The sequence below is a fragment of the Sinocyclocheilus grahami genome, unplaced genomic scaffold (assembly GCF_001515645.1).
Source record: "Sinocyclocheilus grahami isolate Dianchi unplaced genomic scaffold, SAMN03320097.WGS_v1.1 scaffold18.1, whole genome shotgun sequence".
NCBI lineage: Eukaryota > Metazoa > Chordata > Actinopteri > Cypriniformes > Cyprinidae > Sinocyclocheilus > Sinocyclocheilus grahami.
The window spans coordinates 2,967,476-2,992,312 of NW_015505197.1; the positions used below are offsets into that span (position 1 = coordinate 2,967,476).

Sequence of the window (24,837 nt, forward strand, 5' to 3'; positions counted from 1 at the left end):
TCCATCATTTTTCTGACATGTATAATGAAGCGTGTGACATTTAATAATGATCTGACTTGTCCAATGTGTTTGTGATCTGATTAAATTTGAGTGATTCAGGTGCCCATATCAAATCAGCTTTACAGATATTATAAATGGATATTTTACGAGTTATACTCTTTATGTCTACCCCTGTCCCTCTTTATTATTTTTTTATATTAAAATAATACATATATTTCTGTATATATTTATAGTGTCTCCAAGAGCATTATTTCCTAGAGATACAGATGTAATTGTCTGTGTGAATGGAGATGGGACACAGAGACTAAAGTGATGACAATAAATGGAAAGAGCAAGAGAGAGGACTTAACATTCATCAAAGTTATTAAATCTTCCAGAGTGACTTTTGTTTGTTCAGAGTAATAAAATAATCAGTCCATGCTTCCTCTGACGGAGCAGTCCAGTGGAAAAAGAAGCTACAGAATAACACTAATTGTTACATAACGGATGTTCACATGACCTGGTAAAGACAGTCGGCTCAAACTTAAGCCAATGCAAAGTGACAAAAGCCTGAGTGACAGACTCTCAGTTTTTTTAGGGGGTCAAATCCAAAGTATTCATTATTTACTGTGTATGATTATTTTGTCTAGAAGATCGAGGATCTGTAACAGCTTGTGTAACCTGTATTTGCACACACACTCTCTCTAGATGCAGTAATGGCCGTATTCACACTAATGGCAGGAGTCACTCAGTATTTCCATGTTGCCAGACTGGAAAATCAACAGGACTGGAAAGTCTCTGTCCTTAGCATTCCCTTGACAAATTGATTTACAGGGTGTTAATGTTCAGCCAACACTACTTCAAAAAAATACAACCACTTTCATATGTAGACAAAGACAGGGATTTTGTTAGCAGCTGAGCTTGTTTGAGATGTTGACTCTACAGATGATCCATCTCTCATGGTTTAGCAAGATACAGCAGTAAGTGTTCAGAAAATGTTTTTATGTATGTATGTATTACTATCAATTGATTGATTGATTGATTGAAAATCAATCTGTGCTTTCTGCAAAAATGAATTAAACAAAAGTGTGCATTTTCACAAACTTTAAACATTAGCTGACATTAATTAAGACACTTATGTAAGCTTATACATAGTTTAGTTACTTTAAGAGGAGAGCAATCACACACACACACACACACACACACACACACACATGTTGGTGTATATGATTTACAGGGACTCTTCATAGGTGTAATGGTTTTAATGGTTTCTAACCCTAACCTATACTGTACAAACTGCATTTTCTATGGTCTTACCTAACCTTGCCCCTAAACCTACCCATCACAGAAAATTTTCTGCATTTTTAGATTTTCAAAAAGCACAGTTTAGTAGGTTTTTTATAATATTTGGTTCATGAGTACACTTTGCAATTCCTATGTTATTATACACATTTGTGTCCTCATAAACCAAACCTGTACACACACACACACACACAGACACACTGGTTTCCATGTTTTATGGAGACATTCCATAAGAGTAATTATTTTTATACTGTACAAACTTTATTTTCTATCCCCTTATGCTAAGTTCACACTACACGACTTTAAACGTCTGCAGATCGCTGTGCTATTCAGACTACATGACTTGATTGTCTGTCTTAAAGTCGTTGTGGTGTTCACACTACGTGACTCTATGTAGATATATAGTTTGTAGAGTCATTGGGAGTAGAGTTTGTAGAGTCATTGTTGTCAGCTTGTGTAGTGTGTAACCCCCGGTTGCGGATCATTTACATAGAGTCACGTAGTGTGAACACCACAATGACTTAAAGACAGACAATCAAGTCATGTAGTCTGAACAGCACAGCGATCTGCAGACGTTTAAAGTTGTGTAGTGTGAACTTAGCATTACTCTAAACCTCAAAGAAAACTTTCTGCATTTTTAGATTTTCAGGGGGAAAAAAAGTACTGGTATTGCTATCTTTGTGGGGACATTTGGTCTTCATAATGTAGGGAATATCAGGTACACAAACGCAGATGTTTGATGCAGTGAATCCTGATGCTTATGTTTGAAATCAATATGTGGTTCAGTTTTAATGCAGCCAATGTAATTACGAATTGATTTAGCAGTTGGAACTTGGATTTAGCATTGAAACCCAAATTGCAAAGCAGGAAGTGTGTAAGAAAAAGAGATTGATGAAAGGTTTTTCAGTTTCTGTGGATTTGCTTCAGGCAGTGAGTTTTCTTCATGAGAGAGAATGAATGTGTGGGTGGACATGTAGCTGCTTTCTCCCCATTTACATGTTCTTCATACTTTAAAGCTGAGTTCCTCACACACACACATTCTTTCACAAGTGCATAAATACCCTTCAGAATCTGTGTCAGATGCTTGTCCCAGTTCACACATGATACCGATATGATTGAATAAGCTGACACTGAGTTTCTCCTGCTGTAGGGAGTTCATTTTATCCCCATAAACTAACTAACTCCAAAGTTCTCCCCTCGGCGCTCCAGCAGCTCCACAAATGCCTTTATTATTTCACCTGCGTGCAATGAGAGCCTAACTACACACAGTATCAGCAGAAAGATAATTTTGCCATCCCCCCTTTGGTTTTCCTCTCATATCACATGCTGTCTTAAAGTCAGCTGCCTAGAAATGAGTAAAAAAATCCTTGTTTTCTCTTTTTCTTTGTTGCTTCATTTTTATTTATCGCATTCTAACACTTTTTTACTTTTTAATCTTATTTAAGTTTTTCAGTACACTGGTACTTAGGTGGGCCAACTAGCACTGGCCCATCCAATCACAAATGCACACTTTCTTAAGATGTGAAATATCCCTGAGAATGTGCTGAGCTCTTGCAAAAGAGAGAGGAAAAACTTTTTTATTCTCGCTAATAATTTTAATTTTGCCTATAAGCCCATCCCATACTAGAGCCAAATCCTGCCAACATCCCTGCACTCCAGAGTAAAAACTTTCATTATAAACGCTACAGTACATCACACTCTCTGTTCACTCCTCTTCATATTTTCTCCCCAGAATTCCATTCTCCTGCACTTTTGCATTGTGGGCAGAGAAAATCACCATAGCTCATTGTGTGGCTGTCAACAAGTATTGGAACATATGTGCATGTGCGTGTGTGTGTGTGTGTGTGTGTGTGAGTTGCTCGTGGCGGATAACAGCTTGCTCCCCCATCCTGATACACTGTCCACAGATTTAATGCACCACTGCGGAAGATAAATGTGATATCAGACAGACAGCATAACAATTACAAGGTACCCTGTAGATGAAGGTTGTTTTATATGGGTCATGCATTGACTCCATACATGTTTTATAAGGCATGAATGATGCCATTCGACCCATAAAGACGTTTTATTGCAGGCATGTTGCCAGGTCATTTCAGAATTTGTTGTTTCTGCACATTTTTTTCTGGTTAGTGTATGTTGCACATTCCAGAAATCATGCTAACTCAATTAGAATGTGATATTTATGATTTCACCCACAGAGCAGAGTCTGACTCAGCATCAGCTGTGTGTATGTGTATACACACTATGTGTGTGATGGATGGTGTAATTGTTTTTTTTTAATGCAATACAAATTTTTGCTCAGTACGCATTTGTTGTTGTTGTCTCTCAGGTCAGTTTATGGTCATTTTAAGGAGATAGATCACTCAAAAATGAGCATTCTGTCCTTTTTCATCACCCTCCTCATTATGCCTGCTATGCTGCAGCTCTCATATCTCATTTGCATTTCTCCATAAACAGACTTCTTGTGTTGTGAATGTGATTTGTCACATCACGTTATTGTCAAACTTGACGTGTTGCATAAATTCATAATATTTTAATGCATGCATGCAGTGGAATGCAAGATTTTAAATGATTAAGATTGAGATAATTATGACTTTATGAAATGGTTAAGATTTTATACGATAAATTATTTGTACAAATGGTACAAACCACTTTGGAGCTTGACTGCCCAGATCCTCATTTACTTCTATTATATGGAAAATGCTGGTCAGTACATTTTTCAAAATATCTCCTTTTGCATTCCACAGAAGAAGAAGAAGAAGAAGAAAAAAAAAGAAATCATGCAAGGTTGGAACAGCATTTTCATTTTCTGTGAGCCATCATTTGTCTCAGTCGCTCTTGATTAAAAAAACTTCATTTTGCATTTTGGTTTATAAAACTAAATGTATCTATAAGCCAGATCTTGACTTCTTTTCCAGAAACCATTGTCTTTATTGCTAAAATTGGTAGTCACAACTAATCTGGAATATGATTACATTAAATTTGTAGTAATTTAGATTTTGTTAAGTCATGCACTCATGCAGCTTAGTATTGTGGGTTGCTTTCTCATCAGAGAGCACAGAAAAGATAAAGCTGCCATGTCTGCTTCAAATGAACAACTCCCATCTGTTCTCCATTATCCAGTGCTAGAGCACAAGAGTGAAATATACTGAATCAGATGATCTACAAGGAATCCCAAGCACATTCGACTGTAATCTGCACCAAGAACTAACACACATGTTTGTATGTCCCCCTCCAGAGGTGACCCCACAGTGTGAAATCTCAGAGGTGTGGTGATGGGTCGACCCTTTCAGGACTTGCTAACCCCTGGGAAGCGCTGGAAACCCTTTGTCGGTCTCAAGAGGCCACTGTGTGATCTGAAGTGCAGAATAGCATGAGGTGGTGTCATACTTACAGACAGCAAAACATTTCAAATCAAATTAATCTTTAGCCAGTATTAAGGCCTGTTCAGATCAATCTATGGCTAACTTGTGTTTCAGATCAAATATTAAAATGACAAATAAAAACAAAATATTATTTTATTACATTTATTACTACTTTATTACTACTACTACTACTTTATGTTTTAGATGTTTGCTTATGATGGCATGGACTTGCATGCATAATCACTATTAAGAGATTCTCCGGAAAGTAAAATATCACAATATTTAGCATCAATTTTATACTTACATAGTTCACATCTTTGTTAATGTTTATGATTTTTCAAAGTATTGTATGAGTATAGTCTTCTGTAAATATTGTTGAATAAACTATAATTTGTATGTTGAGGTTGCTCTCTGTGCTTCCTTGTGTTTATTTGAAGAGGACATTCAGCTGGAGTTATTTACAGAATCTTCTATCCAACAACTTCTCTGCCTTCAACACAGAGATTCAATTTTAGTATACACACACACACACACACACACACAAATGAACAGAGTTCTGTAATACCGACCTGATCAACAGATGTTGACCAAACACACTTATTTCGCACTTATTAAATATTTCATTAAGGACTCTGAATCTCATTGTTGAACACTGATTTCCTCATAATGATGCACAAAGGGTTCAGAAGAAACTCTATACAGCATTTAATTAGCCATGATGAGGAGTATTAACTTTCTATAGTTTCTTCTGTGATGTCATTGTCTCTCTCTGCAGACTGAGGCTCCAAAGCTTCCATTGTGTGTGACATCACTGTTCTCTCCTTTCTTTGTCTTCACCCACGGCTGTGCCCATGTGTCCGTGCCAGAGCATGAGGGAGTGATTCAATTACAGTATCTCGCTGCCAGTGAACACACTCACATTACTGCTGGGTCACACACAGGAAGAGAGAGAAAGTAAATTCAATGCACAGACAAATTGCAGACTCACGCCACGCCAAATCTGGCTTTGTGAAGATTTCATTGATTGAATTATGGGAATATAATTATTTTTTAGTATTGGTTTTGTATTGCAAAATCACTGGCTATGTTTTAAAAAAATGCCTGTTTTATCAAAGAAAAATACTGATCAGGTTTCCTACATCACAGAGGAGCTGTTACAAGATGGTTTATTTGTTACAAGATGGTGTTGGCAGCTCCTGAGCTTTCAGAGCAGAAGCCTGAGAGGTTTATTGTTGCCTAACACAACTCCTGAAGTGTTGGCAGCCCGTAAATGCAGAATCTGATATATAGACTTCTTGAATCTCTGTCTGACACATGGCAAAGGTGTCTGATTGGCTGTCTTTCTAAAAGCTTTTGGCACTGTGACACTGCAGTCACGATGTTACAACTCTGTAGACACTGTGACTGCTTTTGAGTAGAGATCACAACCTCCTCTACCCTGTGTGCCCACATCTTCACATCTTCCGATACACACGCACACACCCGTTCGTCAGGGAGGAAACCCGTCTCATGCACTCAAAAGATAAGGATCGAGATGCTGGAGAACCGGCAGAAGAAATCTGTGTGAGCCCCTCCCTCCACATACTCACAGACATATTTGTCTTTCCAAGAATTCTGGCTGCTTCAAAGCATTTTTTGACACGTGGTGTGTCTCTCTGTAATATTAAGGACTGATGTGCAGGCATCAAAAAGCTTCTGATGAACAAATAAATTCAAAGAATATAATGAAGGCAAAAACACAGAACTTCCATTTAAAATTTTAATTAAAAAACCTTAACGTTCTAATCTGGTTATAAAATGGCCTGTGTGTTTCTCTTCAGACTCTTCAGACAGAAAAAAATGTTCTGTAATGACCTGTTTGCCATTTGGCAGTGGAATCAGACTGTCTCTTGCACAAACTTTCTCCATGTTTCTCTCACTTCATTTTTCCAGTTTTTTTTTTCCAAAGCACATTACTGACCTGATTGTTTTACTTCAAATAAAATAAAATAAATATTACATTACATTTAATTACAAATATATTGTTTTAAAATATCTCAACAGTTTTTGTTTTGTTCTAGCATTTTTAATTATTCACAGATTCACTCCAGATAACTGAATTGCCTCAGCCTACCAGACATTTGCAATTTTCACAACACTCATATTTAATACACTTTATACCTTAACACATAGAAGAAGGTTTACATTACTTATGTTCCTACTCAACTCAGTGTGCTTGCTCACACAGGCGGGTTAAAGATCTCTGAAAGATGTCTCTATCGACCAATAGGAGCGTTCACTGGCAACAAAAGCGTTAAGAAATGTCATGAATATGTAAATATTTACGGCCCCCAGCCAATGAGAGACGCGTGGGGGCGTTTCTCGGAGACTCAGCACAGACGTTTGACTGAATGTGGGATAGGTGAGGAAAATGATGGAGTCTTGACTCGTTGAGTTTGTATGTGAATACGAAAACAGCGCTGGAATTTCCTCCTTTCGACTGGGAAAACCACCACTGCTTCTCGGCTTCAAGCTCCTCTGTTTGGTTGTTGCCGTTATACATCTGAGTATCCAAGGAATTTCTGTTTCGCTGCCGCTCTTTTCCCTAGGATAGCCTGCCTGGCTAAGGTTAGCCTAGGCTGCTAGCGGAGCTCTATGGGAATATCCTGCCAGAGCGGCTCTTTAGCTCGCTAGCGGGCTGAATGCAGCCACGCGCCTCCCGCCGCATCGGGCGCATTCAGCCGCTACTGCTGCAGCATTATTCACGCGGTGAGTGCAGGAATGCGACCAGAATGTTTATGAATAATGTCTGTGAAATGGTCTATGTAATTGCAGGAGTTTCATTATCGATTGTTGTAATGATCTCTAAAGCTAGGTATTTATAAAAAACACTGTGACTTTAAAGAGGATCTTTAACTAGTAACCTGAGAACATCTATCTTAAGTCTCTGTAAGTTAGTCAGTTTGACAGCACTGACAGTTCATCAGCTTGTAGTGTGTGCATGAGGATATGAGTTGTTTTAAGAAGCCTGCATGAATATAAAATAAAACTATCATCTCGTGAATGTTTGAACAGCAACAGTTGCGAGCATTATTAAAATAAATGGATGAGTTATGTTAGCCAGTCCAGGACAACTTTTAACGTCAGCTATGTAAAAAGCCTGACAGAATGGAAAAAAAGAAAGACTGGAAACTGATTGTCAGTCTGCTTGATATTTACTGATTAACACAAGAGAGAAAGTGCTGCTGTACTAAATATTGGCACAACTGTCAATATAATGAAGGGTAATGTCCTGCTTATCCCTGACTGCATTCTTAATGTAATACCTGACTGCATTCTCTTTTTAGCTTTTTTTATTTTTTTAAATTAAAAACACATAATGCAAATTACAGTTGTTATTAAAAGATTGTTATTAGGCAAAATTACGTGTCATCCTTTCTCTAAAATGCCCACTTTTCCTTGGTTCTCACAATAATTTTCCCCATTGCGTTCAAAAAAGTAGTTTCATTAAAAAGTTACAAAGCAGGAACAAATCCAGCAGCCTACGAGGTGAATGACAACATAAAAAGGTTCAAAACTGTGTACTTAAATGCTTTAATAAGGGAAAGAACTACAATCCCATGAAGCATTGTGAGTGACATAATTGGAATATGTTGATTATGCATATAGAAAGAGTGCCTTCTACCATGCGCAAAATAAAATGCACCAATAACTTTTGATATACAGTATCAAATGTTTCCAAGTCTTCAGAGTATTTGTAACTGGTCTACAAGATCTAATCTGGCTGACTATGAAATTTGGTTGCACAGATAAACAAAGTCAGCCAAATCTCTGTTTCCTGATACTATCACTTTCCATTGCCTTTCACAGATAACTGATAGGGAATTTTCTGTTACTGGTATGAATCAGTGCTTCAATTAAGGATGGGTTTGGTTAAATGAGTTTGAAACTGACAGATATTTAATGCAGAAATCTGAAAATCAAAGATAAATGAGTTAATAGATATTTTTTGGTGCAACAACCTTTATCACCATAGTCTAACTGCCTCCCTCTTTGTCTCTGTAGGTTTATTGACACATGGAAATGAGGAATATTGGATTACCATGCACTGCTTACGTTTATTTTGAGGGATTTGCTGTACGGAATGAGCTCTGTGAGAGCTGTCAATCACCCCGGTGGATTTAACATGTCATGCCATCATGCAGATCTGCGATCATCTACACTAATGTTTTGATGACAAGGGATCTGCGTGTTTTTTCCTTTCTTCTGCCTGATTTTAAACCCCTTAAACATCAATGAATGCACAAAAGCCGATTTTGGAAAGATACTTTTGAGAACTTTTTCAAGGAAAGGTTTTGTGAGGGCGTGGTATCAGAACACGACAGTATTTTAAACAAACTGTCAGCTCTTTAAAGAGGAAAAAAAACATGGCTTCGGTGTGGAAGAGACTGCAGCGTGTTGGGAAACATGCTTCCAAATTCCAGTTTGTCGCCTCCTACCAGGAACTCATGGTGGAATGTACAAAGAAATGGTGAGTTGTCACTGCTTGCATGTCTCGCGCGTGCCGCTATTCATTTCCAGCCCAGCTTGTGTGTGTGCGTGTATGAGCGAGCGCGAGCACCGTCTTCTGGAATGCTGAGTTGGCCCGTGACGTATCTAACGGCGATGATTTATCCATTCCCCTGGGCATCCCTGCGTGTTGGGAGAGGCTGGCAATTTGCAACTATACTTTTCCATTTTGTTTATTTTCTCTTCTCTCGGTTTAGGAATCATGCACGATGACTTGTATGAGATTTGCTGCATTGAAGCCTGAAGTCTCCTTCCCATATTTCAGCAGATAGGATGTAACTCAAATTAGATGTAGTGAGATGTTAAACATACATATGTTATTATTTACAATTAACTAGATACAATAGGCAGTTCTGTTTCTTTGTATTTTACATACACACTTGGTTGTCCCTACATTTAAAGCATAGTCATCAACATTTATCATGTTTACATGTACATGCTTAAGGTCCATATTTTTTTCAATTACTAAAAAAATGGTAAATAAATGGCAATAAAATAGATTTACAGGTCTTTCAGCTATTGGAATATTCTGGTATGGTTGTAGTCAGCATAAACTAAGACATTCTTTTTACTGGAGATGTGAACCCTTGCCAGTTATTTAATATATTTTTAGTAAAATTTGTGCAGTAATTTAATAAACTTATTGTTCTAGACAACAGCACATAATGTAATGTGGGTCATGAGGTGCTTTTACCTCATTGGTTTTATGTTCACGTCTTTTAATGTTTGGGGAAAAAATGAATCCTTCTGTGGATGCCTTTTATAGCTGCTGTGGATCTGTGGATGTCTTTAAAAAAAAAAAATATATATATATATTTTCTAAATGCATGTCATCAATCTTACTGTGAATAATTCACCTGTGTGAATCAAAATGTCATAACTCATTCTTCCAGAGAAAGAACAGACTTTTCTCTGGTGACTTATGCCAGATTGCTCCAATCATTTTGTCCACATAAACCCACCCTTTTTGTATAATCGACTGCAAGCTTGCATTTAGGTTTGCTCCATCCAATCAACAACCGATGGAAAGAACGCCTACATTTAAAATTTTTTAATAGTCCGTTCAATTCGGATGTACATCACAGTTCCAAAGAAAATATCTGTGGCTACTTCCTTTTCATCACAACTTTAAAATGTTACATTTGGTCCCAGTCTCTTGAATATTTGGTTGCATCCTTGCTGCAAAGTGTGTTCACAGTGGAATGTTGCTCAGAGGTTAAGGCCAGGTTGTGGATTATGCTGTATTAGGGGGCAAGTACCCAGCAATTTCTCAAGTTTTCTTTAACAATGTTGCCTTAGGCGTGTTGGACTTTAGTGTTTCTTGTAGATTTCCAAAAAGAGTTTAGTTCTGCAGTCATGGTGATTGGCAACACATTCAGTTCTCCACACGGGAAACATAAGTCATATTCCCCAGCTCAAGTCTGAGGAGTTCAGGTGCGGCAGGATTGTTTCTGGGCCCTGGAGGCATGTCTAATTGAGTGTTTTACTCTCGGGTTTGACAAACACACACCCCTGAGGTGTTTCAGATGTGAATGTTTCAGGTAATGGTATGGTATGCACTAATGGGGGTTGCTAAGGGCACTACTGTGCTGTGAACTAAATGCCTTTCTGTGTAAAAACAATATTTCTTAATCGGGTTTTAAGACCAGAAAGCATTCCTTCTCTCCCCCTGTGTGTGTGTTTTGGATGCACAGACTGTTGTCTGCATGGTGATGTGTGGACCAATGCGGAGTCAGAGCGGCGCTGGCGCTGATGAAAGAGCATTATTCACTTACTGACAAGAAGCTCAAAGGCATTTGTGTCAGGGAGACATTAGTGCCTCAGCTACTTGCGTGTGTGTGTGTGACGGCAACGTGATCTCTGCTTTGTGGTTTGTCTGTTTCAGTGTGCCATTGTTCTGATGGAAAATTTACCACATTTGGTCTCAAGTGGAAACAGCTCTCTAAGCTTGAGTAAAAACTCAATTTCTCCACTTTTTATGTCGAAAAACCACAAGCATTTGTTCTGAAATGTAGGGCAGACGGAAAATGTGTTCATGGGAGGAATGAAAGGAGACGTGAGTCAGCAGTCAAATGAATGGAGAAATGTGAATACAAAATAATTTTAGAAGTTTAAACATATAGCATAATGCCTCCACTGGTTCTGATCCCATATGGATAATATGATTGTAGTGTGTATGAAAGTTGAAAAGTTAAGTGGATGGAGTAGGTTCATTTAGGAGATTTGGCATGGCCATCAGCTCTGATTCCTCAGGCTGAAATATGAGTTGTGGTATTTCAATCATTAACTTCCCCAGTGTTGTGTATGTGTGTGCATATGTTATTAGATCATTGATATCCGGAGAGTGTCCGGTGGTATTATTTATCTGTAGCCAGATAAGCTGAGCACAACAGCTCTGCCAGACATATACTGCAGGAGCAGCGTCCAGTCAGGCCCCAGCCAACACCTTGGGCAGTATTTCAAAAGCATGCTGCTAGGATACGGGACACACTACGGTCTGCTTAGGTATCCCCCCTGTTGATTCAGTGCCTTCTAGAATGTTGGCCTTTGCAGTTCTCGTGTCCCTTGGCAACATCAAATGTTTATTAGATGAATCTTTCAGTGTCTCTGGTGTAAAGTGCTGTTGTGTAATCCTGCCGATTCCCACGCCTCTATAGCATGGCCACGGTGGTGTTTAATTACTGTGGAGAATTGCTGCAGTAATGTATAGAATGCTGTGTAGACTATCTTAATTTAACAGTATTGTTCAATTTCTCTGGAGAATTGCTGTAGAAATGTAAAAAAAATGTAAGAGATAAAACAATGTACAAAATACACACTACTGTTAAAAAGTTTGGAGACTTTTTTTAAAGAAATTAATACTTTTATTAAGCAAGGATGTATTAAAATGACAATAAACACATTTATAATGTCACAAGAGATTTCTATTTCAAATAAATTATATTCTAACTGTGTATTTAAAACAAATATTTATACTTTCCACAAAAATGTTTTCAGCAATGATAATAAAAAGAGCACCATATCAGCCTATTACAAATGATTGACTGGAGGAATGGCTGCTGAAAATTCAGCTTTGCTGTCTCAGGCCAGGATTTTAAACATCTAACTGTGTAGAAAAAAAGTGTGTAGAAAAAAGGTACTTTTTTTATAATTTGCAAGATAATATTTTTATACTTTTGGAAACACTGTTTTTTAATATCACACATTTCTCACATAGTATAAATGGGTCTTTTATATATGAAAATATATAGCTTCTTTTATGTTTTAAGAATGGGGTTCCTTTGCAATGGGTCCTCCTTGGAATCAAAAGAAACCCCTGCCCTTGAGTATTGCAGCAGTAATGTGTAGCTGCTTTAGAGTGTTGTACCGGGGCAGCCAGCTGCTTTTGCTTTCAGGCCTGGTGCCACGGGTCAGTCCGACTGGAATGAGGAAGGGAGATCCTTCAAAGTGCTACAGCAGCCAGACCTAAACTCAGACCTTTAAAATCCCAGCATGCTTCATGTGGTATTTCACTTAGCATTATATATTTCAGTACTGCCAAGAATCTCATCTTTATTGGTGAGTTAGCCTATATTTGACCAAGGGGCACATTGACACTAAGTCTGGAATTATGTATACAAGAATTACACAGTGACTTACAGCGAACAGCGCACTCCATATTTTCAATTTCGACTTAAAAATATTAATTGAAAGATAGATAAACATCAAACCCAAGGCCTTTAGACTTCCACACCTTTTTCATGCCCTTCTTGAAAGGAGGAAATGATTGAAGAGAGGGAATGTGGTTTAGAGTGTGAAATAGTTTTACATCCTGTCAGCAGAGGAAAGAGACTAGAGGTGCATGTTTAAGTTGATCCATTTGGCCCTTTTTGCATTTTCTGACCTGGCCTGATGTGATTCTTTTGATTCCTCTGTCTGAAGTCAGAAGGTTTAACAGACCTGTTCAGCTCACATGTGATCCAGAGTGCTAAACTGGACTTAGATTATGTGTTACTTTATGAAAGCGAATACAAAACAATACTGAGCATCTGTGCTATATTGAATAATTCTAGGCAAGTCGTTTAGTTAGATGGAGTGCAGACTTTAATATATACACACTTTCTGTTGTCAGTAAAAGCAGATTCTCCCTTTCCATTCTCCCTTGTTGTCCATGTGTTAATTGTAAGAAATTATTATTTCTCCTCCCTCTTGGTTTCTCCTCCACCTTTAGCAGGGCTTGACAATTAGGAGTGCCTGATTAACCAACAACCTTAAATTAAGGCCTGTTGGTAAAACAACCTTATTTATTCGAATATAAGGTTACAAGGGTCAAAACGTGAATTTTTATTTTATTTAATTTTTTATTAATTTAATTAAATTTTTTCAATTATTTTATGTTGCGGGGGTGAGTGAACATTTTGGCAGGGCGAGTACAAAAAATCCTTAACACAGGCTACGTTTACATGCAACCAAATAATCCATTTGTAATCGGATTGACGGCTCAATCGGATTGAAGGGGGTGGTTATTCCTTGTTTAATATGATTGAGAGTGCATGTAAACACTCGATCGGATTGAACCCCGAAACTGAAAGGACTGTGCATGTGCAATGACGCAGAAATAGCGTAATGACATATGACGCGCGGAAGGAGCGGTTCTTTCTTTTGAATATAGTGTTGTATAAATGCGTGTCCTGTCATTATAAAACTCTCCTTTCACTCGGCAACTGTGAAGTGGAGCAGGACAACCACCCACCAGTCCTTGTTTTGGATACTCATCCACAGTCAACCCGTTTTGGGCGCGGGGAGGGGCATTTTTATTGCGTGATAAATATGAGCTGCACCACACAGCGGTTTATATGTATATTTATCCATAAATGGAATTTAGGGATGCACGATATATCGGCCACCAGGATGTGGCTTTTAATGATGAGACCTTTTTTGTAATCAGGCTCTCAGAAAGTATATAACAATTTGGATATAGATTTATCGGCCAACATATCGGTTATCGGCTTTCAAAAATAAAGAGTTATCGGTATCGGCCAAAATTTTCATATCGGTGCATCCCTAAAATGGATACATATTAATTCTGCTGTTAAAAACAAATAAAGAAACCGTGTAGGAGAGTGGTTATTATGTGCAAACAGTTGAGAAACTCTATATTTTTGCAGTGTGCGCATGTCAAAAAAAAAAAAATTCCGATTTGAAGCTTGTGACATATAAACCCGCTTATCAACCCGATCACTTTATTTAGCGTTCATGTAAACACTACATTCAGATTCATCAATCGGAATGAATTCAGTCCGATCGAACCCAAAATTGTACATGTAAATGTAGCCACTGTGCCTGGCCTTTGGCCTGAAAAATTGCAATTTAATGCTCACATTGCTGTCTGTCACAATAAATCACCCTCTTGTCCTCAACACACACAGATGCCTCACTCCCTGTCACTGTGAATTAAGTCACTCAGGGTGAATGAAACAGACCCTCATTTGTCATTTCTCATATGAATAGATGCTGGCACTTGGCAGGTTGTGTTTATTTTTGTTTTTTTTCAAGGAAAGCTCAAAGCAAGTTAATCAACAGCATTTGTGCCCCAATGTTAATTACAATAATGTTAATTTTAGTATTTATGTACTTATGTAAAATGGTGTGTATTTTGATGTGATTGTAAATGGCTTACTGTAATGTTTCTAAATTATCTTTGCCATAATTTGCATTAAGCTGCTGATGCTGTCGATAGAGCTTAAGTTGTATTGATCCAGAATGTTCCTTTAATCATCTGATTAGCGCCTCACTGCAAGTATTACACCATCCCTGAGCCTTCGCTTCATGTGGATGTGAGGAAATTACTGATGCTGTGTAGGAGGCTGTGAAGATGCAGATCTGTGTGTGTGTTTGATTACACATGCTGAGCAGACTGAAGGTTTCATAAGGTCATGTAAGTGATCAGGGAATCAGAGGGGAGTCATGATGTATAGCTTAGGTTTGATTTATCAGTGCACCTCAGGGTAGCCATGTTTCCATTAAATCCAGGCAAATTAAACTCATGCGCAAAATTAAAGTATCACATGAAACATTTGCTAGTAAAGCACTGTTTTCATCCCATGTGTTCAAGAGAATAAAATCGTCACTTCCTGAGAAAAGGGTGCAAAGTATCAATAATAAAAATGAAAGTTGCTGCAACCGGGGAAGCCTGTAGCTCTTCTTTCCTACATAATAATTGAGTTGTGCCTCAGATCCTGCAGACGACACACGCAAAAACAAACGCTGTCATGTTATCTTGTGTTTGGATGCCTGATGTATGGGATGTTGGAAGGCAGTTATGGGAGGTGATTATAACATAATTGTGATGATGGACATTGGCTCAGGTGTTTCAAAAGTGGTAAGTGTGTTTCCATCCGTTTATTTTTTGTATGCTTTATCTTAAAATTTGCTAAAAAATAGGTGGATGGAAACAAAGCTACAGAGATGATCGGTGTTTCTTTGTTTTTGTCTTTTTTTTTTTTTTGTCTCTTTCAGGGTTTTTAGGTTTGGATTCATGTCGTCTGAATGCAGTAAGCCCTCATAATGAAGGATTCATGGCTTTATGTATCAGTCAGTTTGAGTTAATGGACTCCAAGCCCTTTCATGTGCCTCATGACACTGGGTGTGTATGTTTGTTGCTCTCCAACTCAAATTGCTAGCAGGACCAGATAAGAGGAAATTTTCAGCAACTTGGAGGAAATAATTCATTTAGTTGACTTCAGTGATCTTATATAGCTCTGTTTGCAGTATATGCAGTGTCATATTCTACACTTTTGTGGTGTTTTATTTTTACTCTGAAATCCATTTATAATGTTCATCAAGGTTTCTTGCATCAAAAATGTCAGTTTCTGTTTTCTAACTGCTCTGTCATGATGATGGGAGGGAGCTTTGCATAATGAACAATGTGTTCATATTTATGTGTATGAGTGTGTGTTAGGGCTGGGTAAAAAATATCGATATTAATCGATTCTCATTTTTACGGAACAATATCGCTTCTTAAATCTAGTGTTGTCACGGTACCAAAATTTCAGTATTCGGTACCAATACCAGTGAAAATCCACGGTTCTCGATACCAATTTCGGTACCAAAGCAAAACACAAAAACATGTTAATTGAACAACATTTTTATTAATAACTGTAACAAACGTTTGTAGTCACGGGAAGAAGGAGGCGGGAACCGGCGAACTTTCAAAGAAACTTTAATAAAATAAACAAACACAAAATAGCGAGACAGCCCCTCGCGGACGACTGTCGCGCACAAACAAAACCAAAACACAAAATAAACGCCAGACCTGGTCCTCTCTCGTCTTTCACTGTCGTCACTCCTCCTTTTTATCCTTCCGGAGCTCCTCCGTGAGACTCGAGACCAGTGAGTGGTGCAGGTGTCGCTCATTATCAATTACTCCACCGGCCTCCCCCCACTCGTCACATGCCCCTCGCAGGCCGGGGGGTACTCACGAGACTGCGCTCTACTCCCCCCCCTATTAAACATGTTTGGACATGTTTGGGAATTAATCGACAACTATTACAGTCACAAATTAGATTACAAATGATATGAAGTGAAATGTATTTGTTGAAATACGTGCAGCTATAACGACACTTTAAAATTACACTTCCATTTTTTAAAACGATGATTAAATACAACAGTGTAACGTACACAGTAATTAACAACAACAATGATAATAAAATAAATCATGTTTGTTGGCGTCAATAATTTAGCGTTTGTTTTCTTTGTTAAGTCCAAAGAGGATAAAACGAGAAAAAAAACGCACACCAATTGACAACGTGTGCAGCACACCCCCCCCCCCCCCCCCCCCCCCTCCTATGGGGGAGCCGATCGCAGCATACCTGGGGGTAAGGACAGACAGATGAGGTGAGAGAAAAGGAGACGGAAGGATGAGGAGAGACAGAGACAGGAGAGGAAAAAAATAATAATAATCTTGTTCCGGTTCCCAGACACACTGCCGCTCGGCCCTCCCCCAGCTGGGTAAGCTCATCCGCGATGCCAGGCGGCAGCACTGGACAGCCCTCGATCCATGGCGGCAGACTGCTCCGCCATGCTCGATGGCACCGCGGATTCACCACAGCGGCAAGGGTTCTCCGGCAGCGGGTTCCTCCTTCCTCCCGGGTTTCGGCACCAATATAACAAACGTTTGTAGTCATGGGAAGAAGGAGGCGGGAACCGGCAAACATTAAAAGAAACTTTAATAAAATAAACACAAAATAACAAACAAAACCAAAACACAAAATAAACTCCAGGCCTGGTCCTCTCTCGTCTTTCACTGTCGTCACTCCTCCTTTTTATCCTTCCGGAGCTCCTCCGTGAGACTCGAGACCAGTGAGTGGTGCAGGTGTCGCTCATTATCAATTACTCCACCGGCCTCGCTCCGTTCCCACGGCTCTCGGCCCCGACCCCACTCGTCACAATAACGTTAAACTAAAATTAAATGTACAAAACCAATGCCATTCTTTATACTTATTTTACATTGTTTCAAGTTTTTCCACACGTAATAAAAGTATGAAAAAAGTAAACAAGTTTCACCGGAACCCTGTATTAAACATGTTTGGACATGTTTGGGAATTAATCGACAACTATTACAGTCACAAATTAGATTACAAATGATATGAAGTGAAATGTATTTGTTGAAATACGTGCAGCTATAACGACACTTTAAAATTACACTTCCATTTTTTAAAACGATGATTAAATACAACAGTGTAACGTACACAGTAATTAACAACAACAATGATAATAAAATAAATCATGTTTGTTGGCGTCAATAATTTAGCGTTTGTTTTCTTTGTTAAGTCCAAAGAGGATAAAACGAGAAAAAAAACGCACACCAATTGACAACGTGTGCAGCACACCCCCCCCCCCCCCCCCCCCCCCTCCTATGGGGGAGCCGATCGCAGCATACCTGGGGGTAAGGACAGACAGATGAGGTGAGAGAAAAGGAGACGGAAGGATGAGGAGAGACAGAGACAAGAGAGGAAAAAAATAATAATAATCTTGTTCCGGTTCCCAGACACACTGCCGCTCGGCCCTCCCCCAGCTGGGTAAGCTCATCCGCGATGCCAGGCGGCAGCACTGGACAGCCCTCGATGGATGGCACGACACTCCTCCGCCGCCCAGTGGACGGCGACGGCTCCTCCGTGTTCGGGCAGCAGGCAGGAGTCCCCCATTCCCTGCTCCTCCCCATCATGGCGGATGGCAGCAGGCTCTGGCCTCAGGCGAACGGCGGTGACTCCTCCGCTCCCTCACGGACGGCAGCTGTCCCTCCACAGCCCAGGCGGCCGGCAGCGAGTTCGTCCGCCCCCCCCGGTTAATCACTCCAGCACACCGCCTCGAGCCTCCATGGCGGCAGACTGCTCCGCCATGCTCGATGGCACCGCGGATTCACCACAGCGGCAAGGGTTCTCCGGCAGCGGGTTCCTCCTTCCTCCCGGGTTTCGGCACCAATATAACAAACGTTTGTAGTCATGGGAAGAAGGAGGCGGGAACCGGCAAACATTAAAAGAAACTTTAATAAAATAAACACAAAATAACAAACAAAACCAAAACACAAAATAAACTCCAGGCCTGGTCCTCTCTCGTCTTTCACTGTCGTCACTCCTCCTTTTTATCCTTCCGGAGCTCCTCCGTGAGACTCGAGACCAGTGAGTGGGGCAGGTGTCGCTCACGGTTCTCGGTACCAATTTCGGTACCAAAGCAAAACACAAAAATATGCTAATTGAACAACATTTTTATTAATAACGTTAAACAAAAATTTAAATGTACAAAACCAATGCCATTCTTTATACTTATTTTAAATTGTTTCAAGTTTTTCCACACGTAATAAAAGTATGAAAAAAGTAAACAAGTTTCACCCAAAAGTTTGGTCATAGTTCTGCTGCCACTGAAAAACATCTGTAAACTGTTGTCTGTTTTAGGGTTTGCTGGTGTGTTTCAGGATCTTCCTCAGTCTGCAGCTGTAAAAGGAAAATACAATATACTTGAGTAAAGCAATGGGCTGAGTCTGACCAAATGCAACATAAGATCATTGACACCAGCTAAAATATAACTTTTCAGGAAACAAACCTCAGCTTTTATAATAAATTTTGATAAGATTACATATATTAAGTGTATATCAAATAGATGGAAACTGTAGTATTAAAAACACTTTACAATAAGATTTAACTTGTTAGATAACATGACCTAACAATAAACAATAGTTATATGGCAATTATTCTTCTTAGGGTTAATTTCAAAGTTCAATCTGTTAAAATTATTTAATGCACAATGAACAAACATGAATGATCAAGTGTTTGTATTAAATAACATTCACAAACATTAATGAATGTTTTAAAAATATATTGTTCACTCACTGTAAGATGTTACTAGATCTAACATTGTACAGTAAAGTCTATACAGGAGATCAAATTTGACTGTACTTTTATTTAATCCAAACATATTTAATTTTAAAGGGCTTTTAAAACCTGCTAGAGATGTTCAGCCAAGAATTACAACTAACTAAAAAAAGACAAAAAAACAACAACAACTTTTTCTGACGGACTGATATGACAAACACTATATGACATAAACACTGTTAAGTTAACCATACATTTGTACATTCTCGAACACGCATATTTTGGTTACACCGTTCATTTAAAAGCCTCTGATGTGTAAAAATAGTAAATACCATTATATCCTCCTGTTTTTTACAGTAATAAAAGTTATAGGAGCATTAAATGGTTAACAGAAATAATTTTGAACAAAATTAACAAAATTCATTCTAATGCTCATTATATTAGCGTTAGCCGCTTATGCTAACGATTAACTACATATACGCTATACAATGTTTATTTCAATCCAAAATTAAAATATGGAATAATATTCATAACAGAAGCTCTAAATATTAAAAATGTAATTGAAACTTACCTGCTTGAACTTGATTCGAGGGGGTCCCCCGTTAAAAATCACGTTCCGAGGATAAAATACGCATGTTTTGGCGGGGTTCCCCTGGTAAAATTTGCATTCCAGGGGCTAAATATCACGTTAATCGGGTCGTTTTTCAACCCGCGGACATGAAAAACAACCCGCGGCAACAGTGTTAAAGCAGCCCAATTCCGCGGGTAAACCAATATCCAATATATCGCAATAAGCATTGTGGTTTGGTTCTTTTAATATGAAACAAAGTCAAAGTATTCAAACAGTAAATGCCGTTTTGGCGCTGTTTAATGTGGAGTGACGGATCGCTGTAGCGCCTCAGATCAACAGACGCGGCAGCGCGAGGCGCACGCAAACCAATCATCTCCTTCACATTAATACCAGTTTCAGCACAAAATAAACATGACTAAACATCTGAAGGTTAGTTAAAAGAAAGAGTACAACTTTACAATTTGTATCCTGTCTCATGTAATCGCTCAATCAGTGTTTCAGCCGCTCAAAGACGTCAATATAGCGGCTTGTAAACAGTGTCACGTAACGTCACATTTGCCTCAGAAAAAACATATTCGGTGTCCATAAACTCATCAGTCAGTGAAAAATAAACTGTAGAGAGGGACATTTTGCTAAATATATGCACCATATAACATTCATTATACAGTAAAATTTACGGTTCTTCAATGTTTAATTTGTTTGAATAAATCCGTCAAGTTTTTATGACAGCCACCATTATGTTTAAAAAAAATGAATTGAAGTAGAAATATTATGTAGTTGTAACTTTATTATTTTAAAAACATCAAGTGTAAATTTAACAAATCAGTACATTTTAACATTCAATATTATAGTAATGTAGTACCAACTGACTCTCATGTATATTTTACAGCATTAGTTTGGCATGTACTGTACCTGATATATATCCAAAATAATAGATATTGAATCGAATCGAATTGGTAATCGAATCAAATCGCAAGCTTGTGAATGAGAATCGAATCGTGAAATTTGTCAAAACCCAGCCCTAGTGTGTGTGTGTGTATTAGTGGTGTGATGTTTCAGATTGCTCACAGTTTTAGGGTCACGGTTCGGTTCGGTATGTGCTATGTTCAGGGTAAAAAGGACTATGGTCAAATAAAAATAAGGAAAATTATAACAAATAATCAAACTAAATGCAACAGCACAAATGCAAAGATTCAAATAAAATAAACAGTGTTTTTCAGGTGTTTCAGGTACAGAAACTTAAGTAAACAAATGTAAAATAACAGTGCATATTTCACTGTATAAATTAAAGACCAATCCTTGTTGAAGTTACAAAAGCTATTCAGTCAAGATAAGTGATTTCCTTGTCTTCTGTTGTTTAACATTAAAAACAGACAACAGGAATAGACTGCTGCTGAATAGATGTTTGCAAGGATACTCACAAAGACGGGTCAGGGATGTTGATATTTTTTGTGTTAGTTTGTCATTTCAAACGCAAGTCTTGAAAGAGAAATCAATATTTGTGCGGCACGCAAACACATTTTAGGTTTATTTCCTTATAAGGGTGCCAATTGACCTTCTCTGTTTTTCTCTTTTTCTCTCTGTGTGTTCGTGCTCATTGGATGATTTCATCACTGATTGCAGTTTTTCAAAATGACTTCAATAAAACAGGTTTTATAACTGACTCGTAAACTTGAAGGAATATTTCCATTACGATATAGTCTGTGTGTGTGTATCTGTGTGAACGATCTGACAGATAAATCTGAGGTATAGGAAATTATGATCCGCACTCACGAGAACGGTCTTCTTTTTTTATTTTTATTTTACATTTATTGCTGATGGGAAAAGACACAAACGTTTCGACTCAAAGCCTTCCTCGGTGTGCAAAACAATTCAATTCAATTCAAAGTGCGGATCATAATCTCCTATACAAAGTAATTTAACAGATTGACGCACCAAAATAAAAAGATCAAGAAACGCAAGAGCGCAGTGCAAACGGTGTTGATAAATCTGAGGTAAAATGTTTCTGAAATATTTCTAAAAACTAGAAGGCAGCAGATGGACCTGCAGAAGGATTCATTGCAAGTTGAGAAAGATATGAATAAATATCTGTTGGGCTGAAACAAACAATTTTAATAATAGATTATTCTATTGTTTAATTCCAAATTTGCAAATTGAAGTCTGTATAATTTATGCGATACATTGTTTGCAAAAAATGTTTAAAGTCATGATGAAACTGAAGTTGTGATGTATTGTGATCAGGGATTGAAATGAACTTTTTCACTCACCAGCCAATTTGGCTACTAAATTTTTAATTTACCAGCCATTCATAACGTCTACTAGCCAAAAAAAAAAAAGACAGAAATACACCAACAGTTTGAGGCTGTCTACACTGGGTGTGACAATGCGACCGTTGCAAATCATTTTATCAGTACTAGGGGTGTGCGATATTGACAAATTATATCTCAATATTTTCTGTGATTTTATCGATTAAGATAATTAGACCATATTTTGCTGAGCGTGCTATTGTGCTGATATCTTAAGGACTACCGTGGACAGCTGACTCCTAAAGTTTTTGATATTCTTCATATTCTGTGTGGTCAGTTCACAGCAGTGATCGAAATGAATCTTTTCCAATAATTTTAAATTGATTTTGAACTTTTATGGCCATTTTTCCTTTATAAAGCCATTTTTTTCTAAAAGTGTACATCATCTTTTGAGTCAAATTCTTACATTTAATCAGTCAATTATAATAATAATACATTTAGGCTGTTACTAAACAAATTAAATCAGTATCAATAAAATTAATCTTTGCAAAAGTTGCATATGAAGTGGCATTTAGATGCATTTACACATGTCAATGCAGCTTAGAGGGACATGGGATGCTTTAACCTGCAGTTACAAATGCATAAATAATGTTTTGATATTTAAAACATGAAATGTTGAATACTGATATTTGAAAATATTTAAAAAATGAAAAGATACTTTAAATGTGAAATTAAAACCGCCAGTAGGTGGCAACAAGTCACTGTTAAGTGAGTCATTGCGATTGAACCGAATCATTTACACGGTTGATTCATTCAGAAACAAAACAACATCGTGTTGCTCAGAGACACAAAACAGTCCTGTGGCTGTGTTTGGAATGTTTTTAGTGGGCGAAATAGCACAGAAATAGCGCAAAAACAGCCAATATGGTGTCTAAAACGTAAGTCTCTAGATATTAACTTATTGTTTATTGAACTGTTGTATAATAAATATCACATTTGTAACCATGCTGATTTTTAAAGAAAAATCTGACTGAATCATGCAGCGAAAGAGCGCACTATAAAAGCGCACGCGCACTAAAGCCTGTGTTGGTCTACTCTAACCAGACTTCATTCATCACGTCGCGTATGCACGCCTCTGTAGGTGTGTTTTGTTTAGCTTTTGCAATTTACTCGATAATGTCATGATGTCTCACAAGTTCAGTATTTGCGCTAAACCTGCGCAGATTTGACCTGCATGAACTTCCCCAAGAAATGAATGAGTGAACATAATTTAGCCAAATTGGCTAGTGATTTGACAGTGTTACCCGCCACAGCTGATTTTTACCCGCATTTGGCGGGTGTTAATTTCAAACCCTGATTGTGATGTATGTCCAAATGAAATGGATTATCTAAAATTTAGGGTGGGAACTCAATCCATTGGTTGTTGAATTGGATTTAGAGATGTGGGAGGCAGATCTGAATACAAGCTTGCAGTCGATTGTAAAAAGGGGCAGAATTACTATGTTAAAAAAAGTGAAAAAATCTGAAATGCATACATATATGATGAATAGTTCACAAACAATAAGATAAATATGATGCATTTAGAAAATAGGTTGATTTTTCGTTTCATGCCGATTTTTAAGTATAAAAAAATATCTGAAATTGCCTTGAAGAATTTGTTGACTTTTGAAAATGCTTGGACATCCGAATTGGATTTAGAGATGTGGGAGGCAGATCTGAATACAAGCTTGCAGTCGATTGTAAAAAGGGGCAGAATTACTATGTTAAAAAAAGTGAAAAAATCTGAAATGCATACATATATGATGAATAGTTCACAAACAATAAGATAAATATGATGCATTTAGAAAATAGGTTGAAAATAGGTTGATCGTTTCATGCCGATTTTTAAGTATAAAAAAATATCTGAAATTGCCTTGAAGAATTTGTTGACTTTTGAAAATGCTTGGACATCTTGCAATGAATAACTCATACAATAAGTCATAGTTACAATTCTATGTTTTGAAGGGCATTTCAACTTGGTTGAACTGTTTCTTATAGGAATACAGTGAATTTCATGATAATCAATCAGACATTCCAAAAGCTTTCAATTTATTATTATTATTTTTTACTTGAGTACTAAAGACATTTTAAGACATGTTTACTCTCTCTCACTTTATTCAAAAAAATAATTTAAAAACAGTGCTACACAGATAGCCGAATCAATAACCTTCTCAAGTCTGCCATCTCTCTCTCTTAGTCGTATTGTGTGGCAGTACTGTATTGTGTGTTCCGGATCTCCCGTTACAGGCTCTTTAGTGTGCTAATCTTAATATCACTCTGTTCCATTAGCTGCGCTCTCTTTGTCTTGCTCTCTTTCTTGATTCAGATGTCAGAGATCAAATCAGAGGGGGGTTTTCTGATTGACAGCATCACTGTGTGCATTTGTCACAAGTGTTCTTTCCTTTTTATTGATGGAGCTGTTCATAGCCTTCAGATGG

The 24,837-nt window shown here is 37.9% G+C and overlaps 1 protein-coding gene across 2 annotated transcripts in view; it reads left to right on the forward strand.

Moving 5' to 3' along the window:
* Positions 1–7,029: 7,029 nt before the first annotated feature.
* The window catches only part of LOC107553590 (EH domain-binding protein 1), a 141,947-nt gene continuing 124,139 nt past the window's right edge, over positions 7,030–24,837 (forward strand). For both annotated transcript variants that reach the window (XM_016235872.1, XM_016235880.1), the window contains exons 1-2: positions 7,030–7,394; positions 8,691–9,156. In XM_016235872.1, coding sequence (XP_016091358.1) covers positions 9,053–9,156 — 104 coding nt within the window. In that variant the 5' untranslated portion in view covers positions 7,030–7,394; positions 8,691–9,052. The remainder of the gene's footprint in view (positions 7,395–8,690; positions 9,157–24,837) is intronic.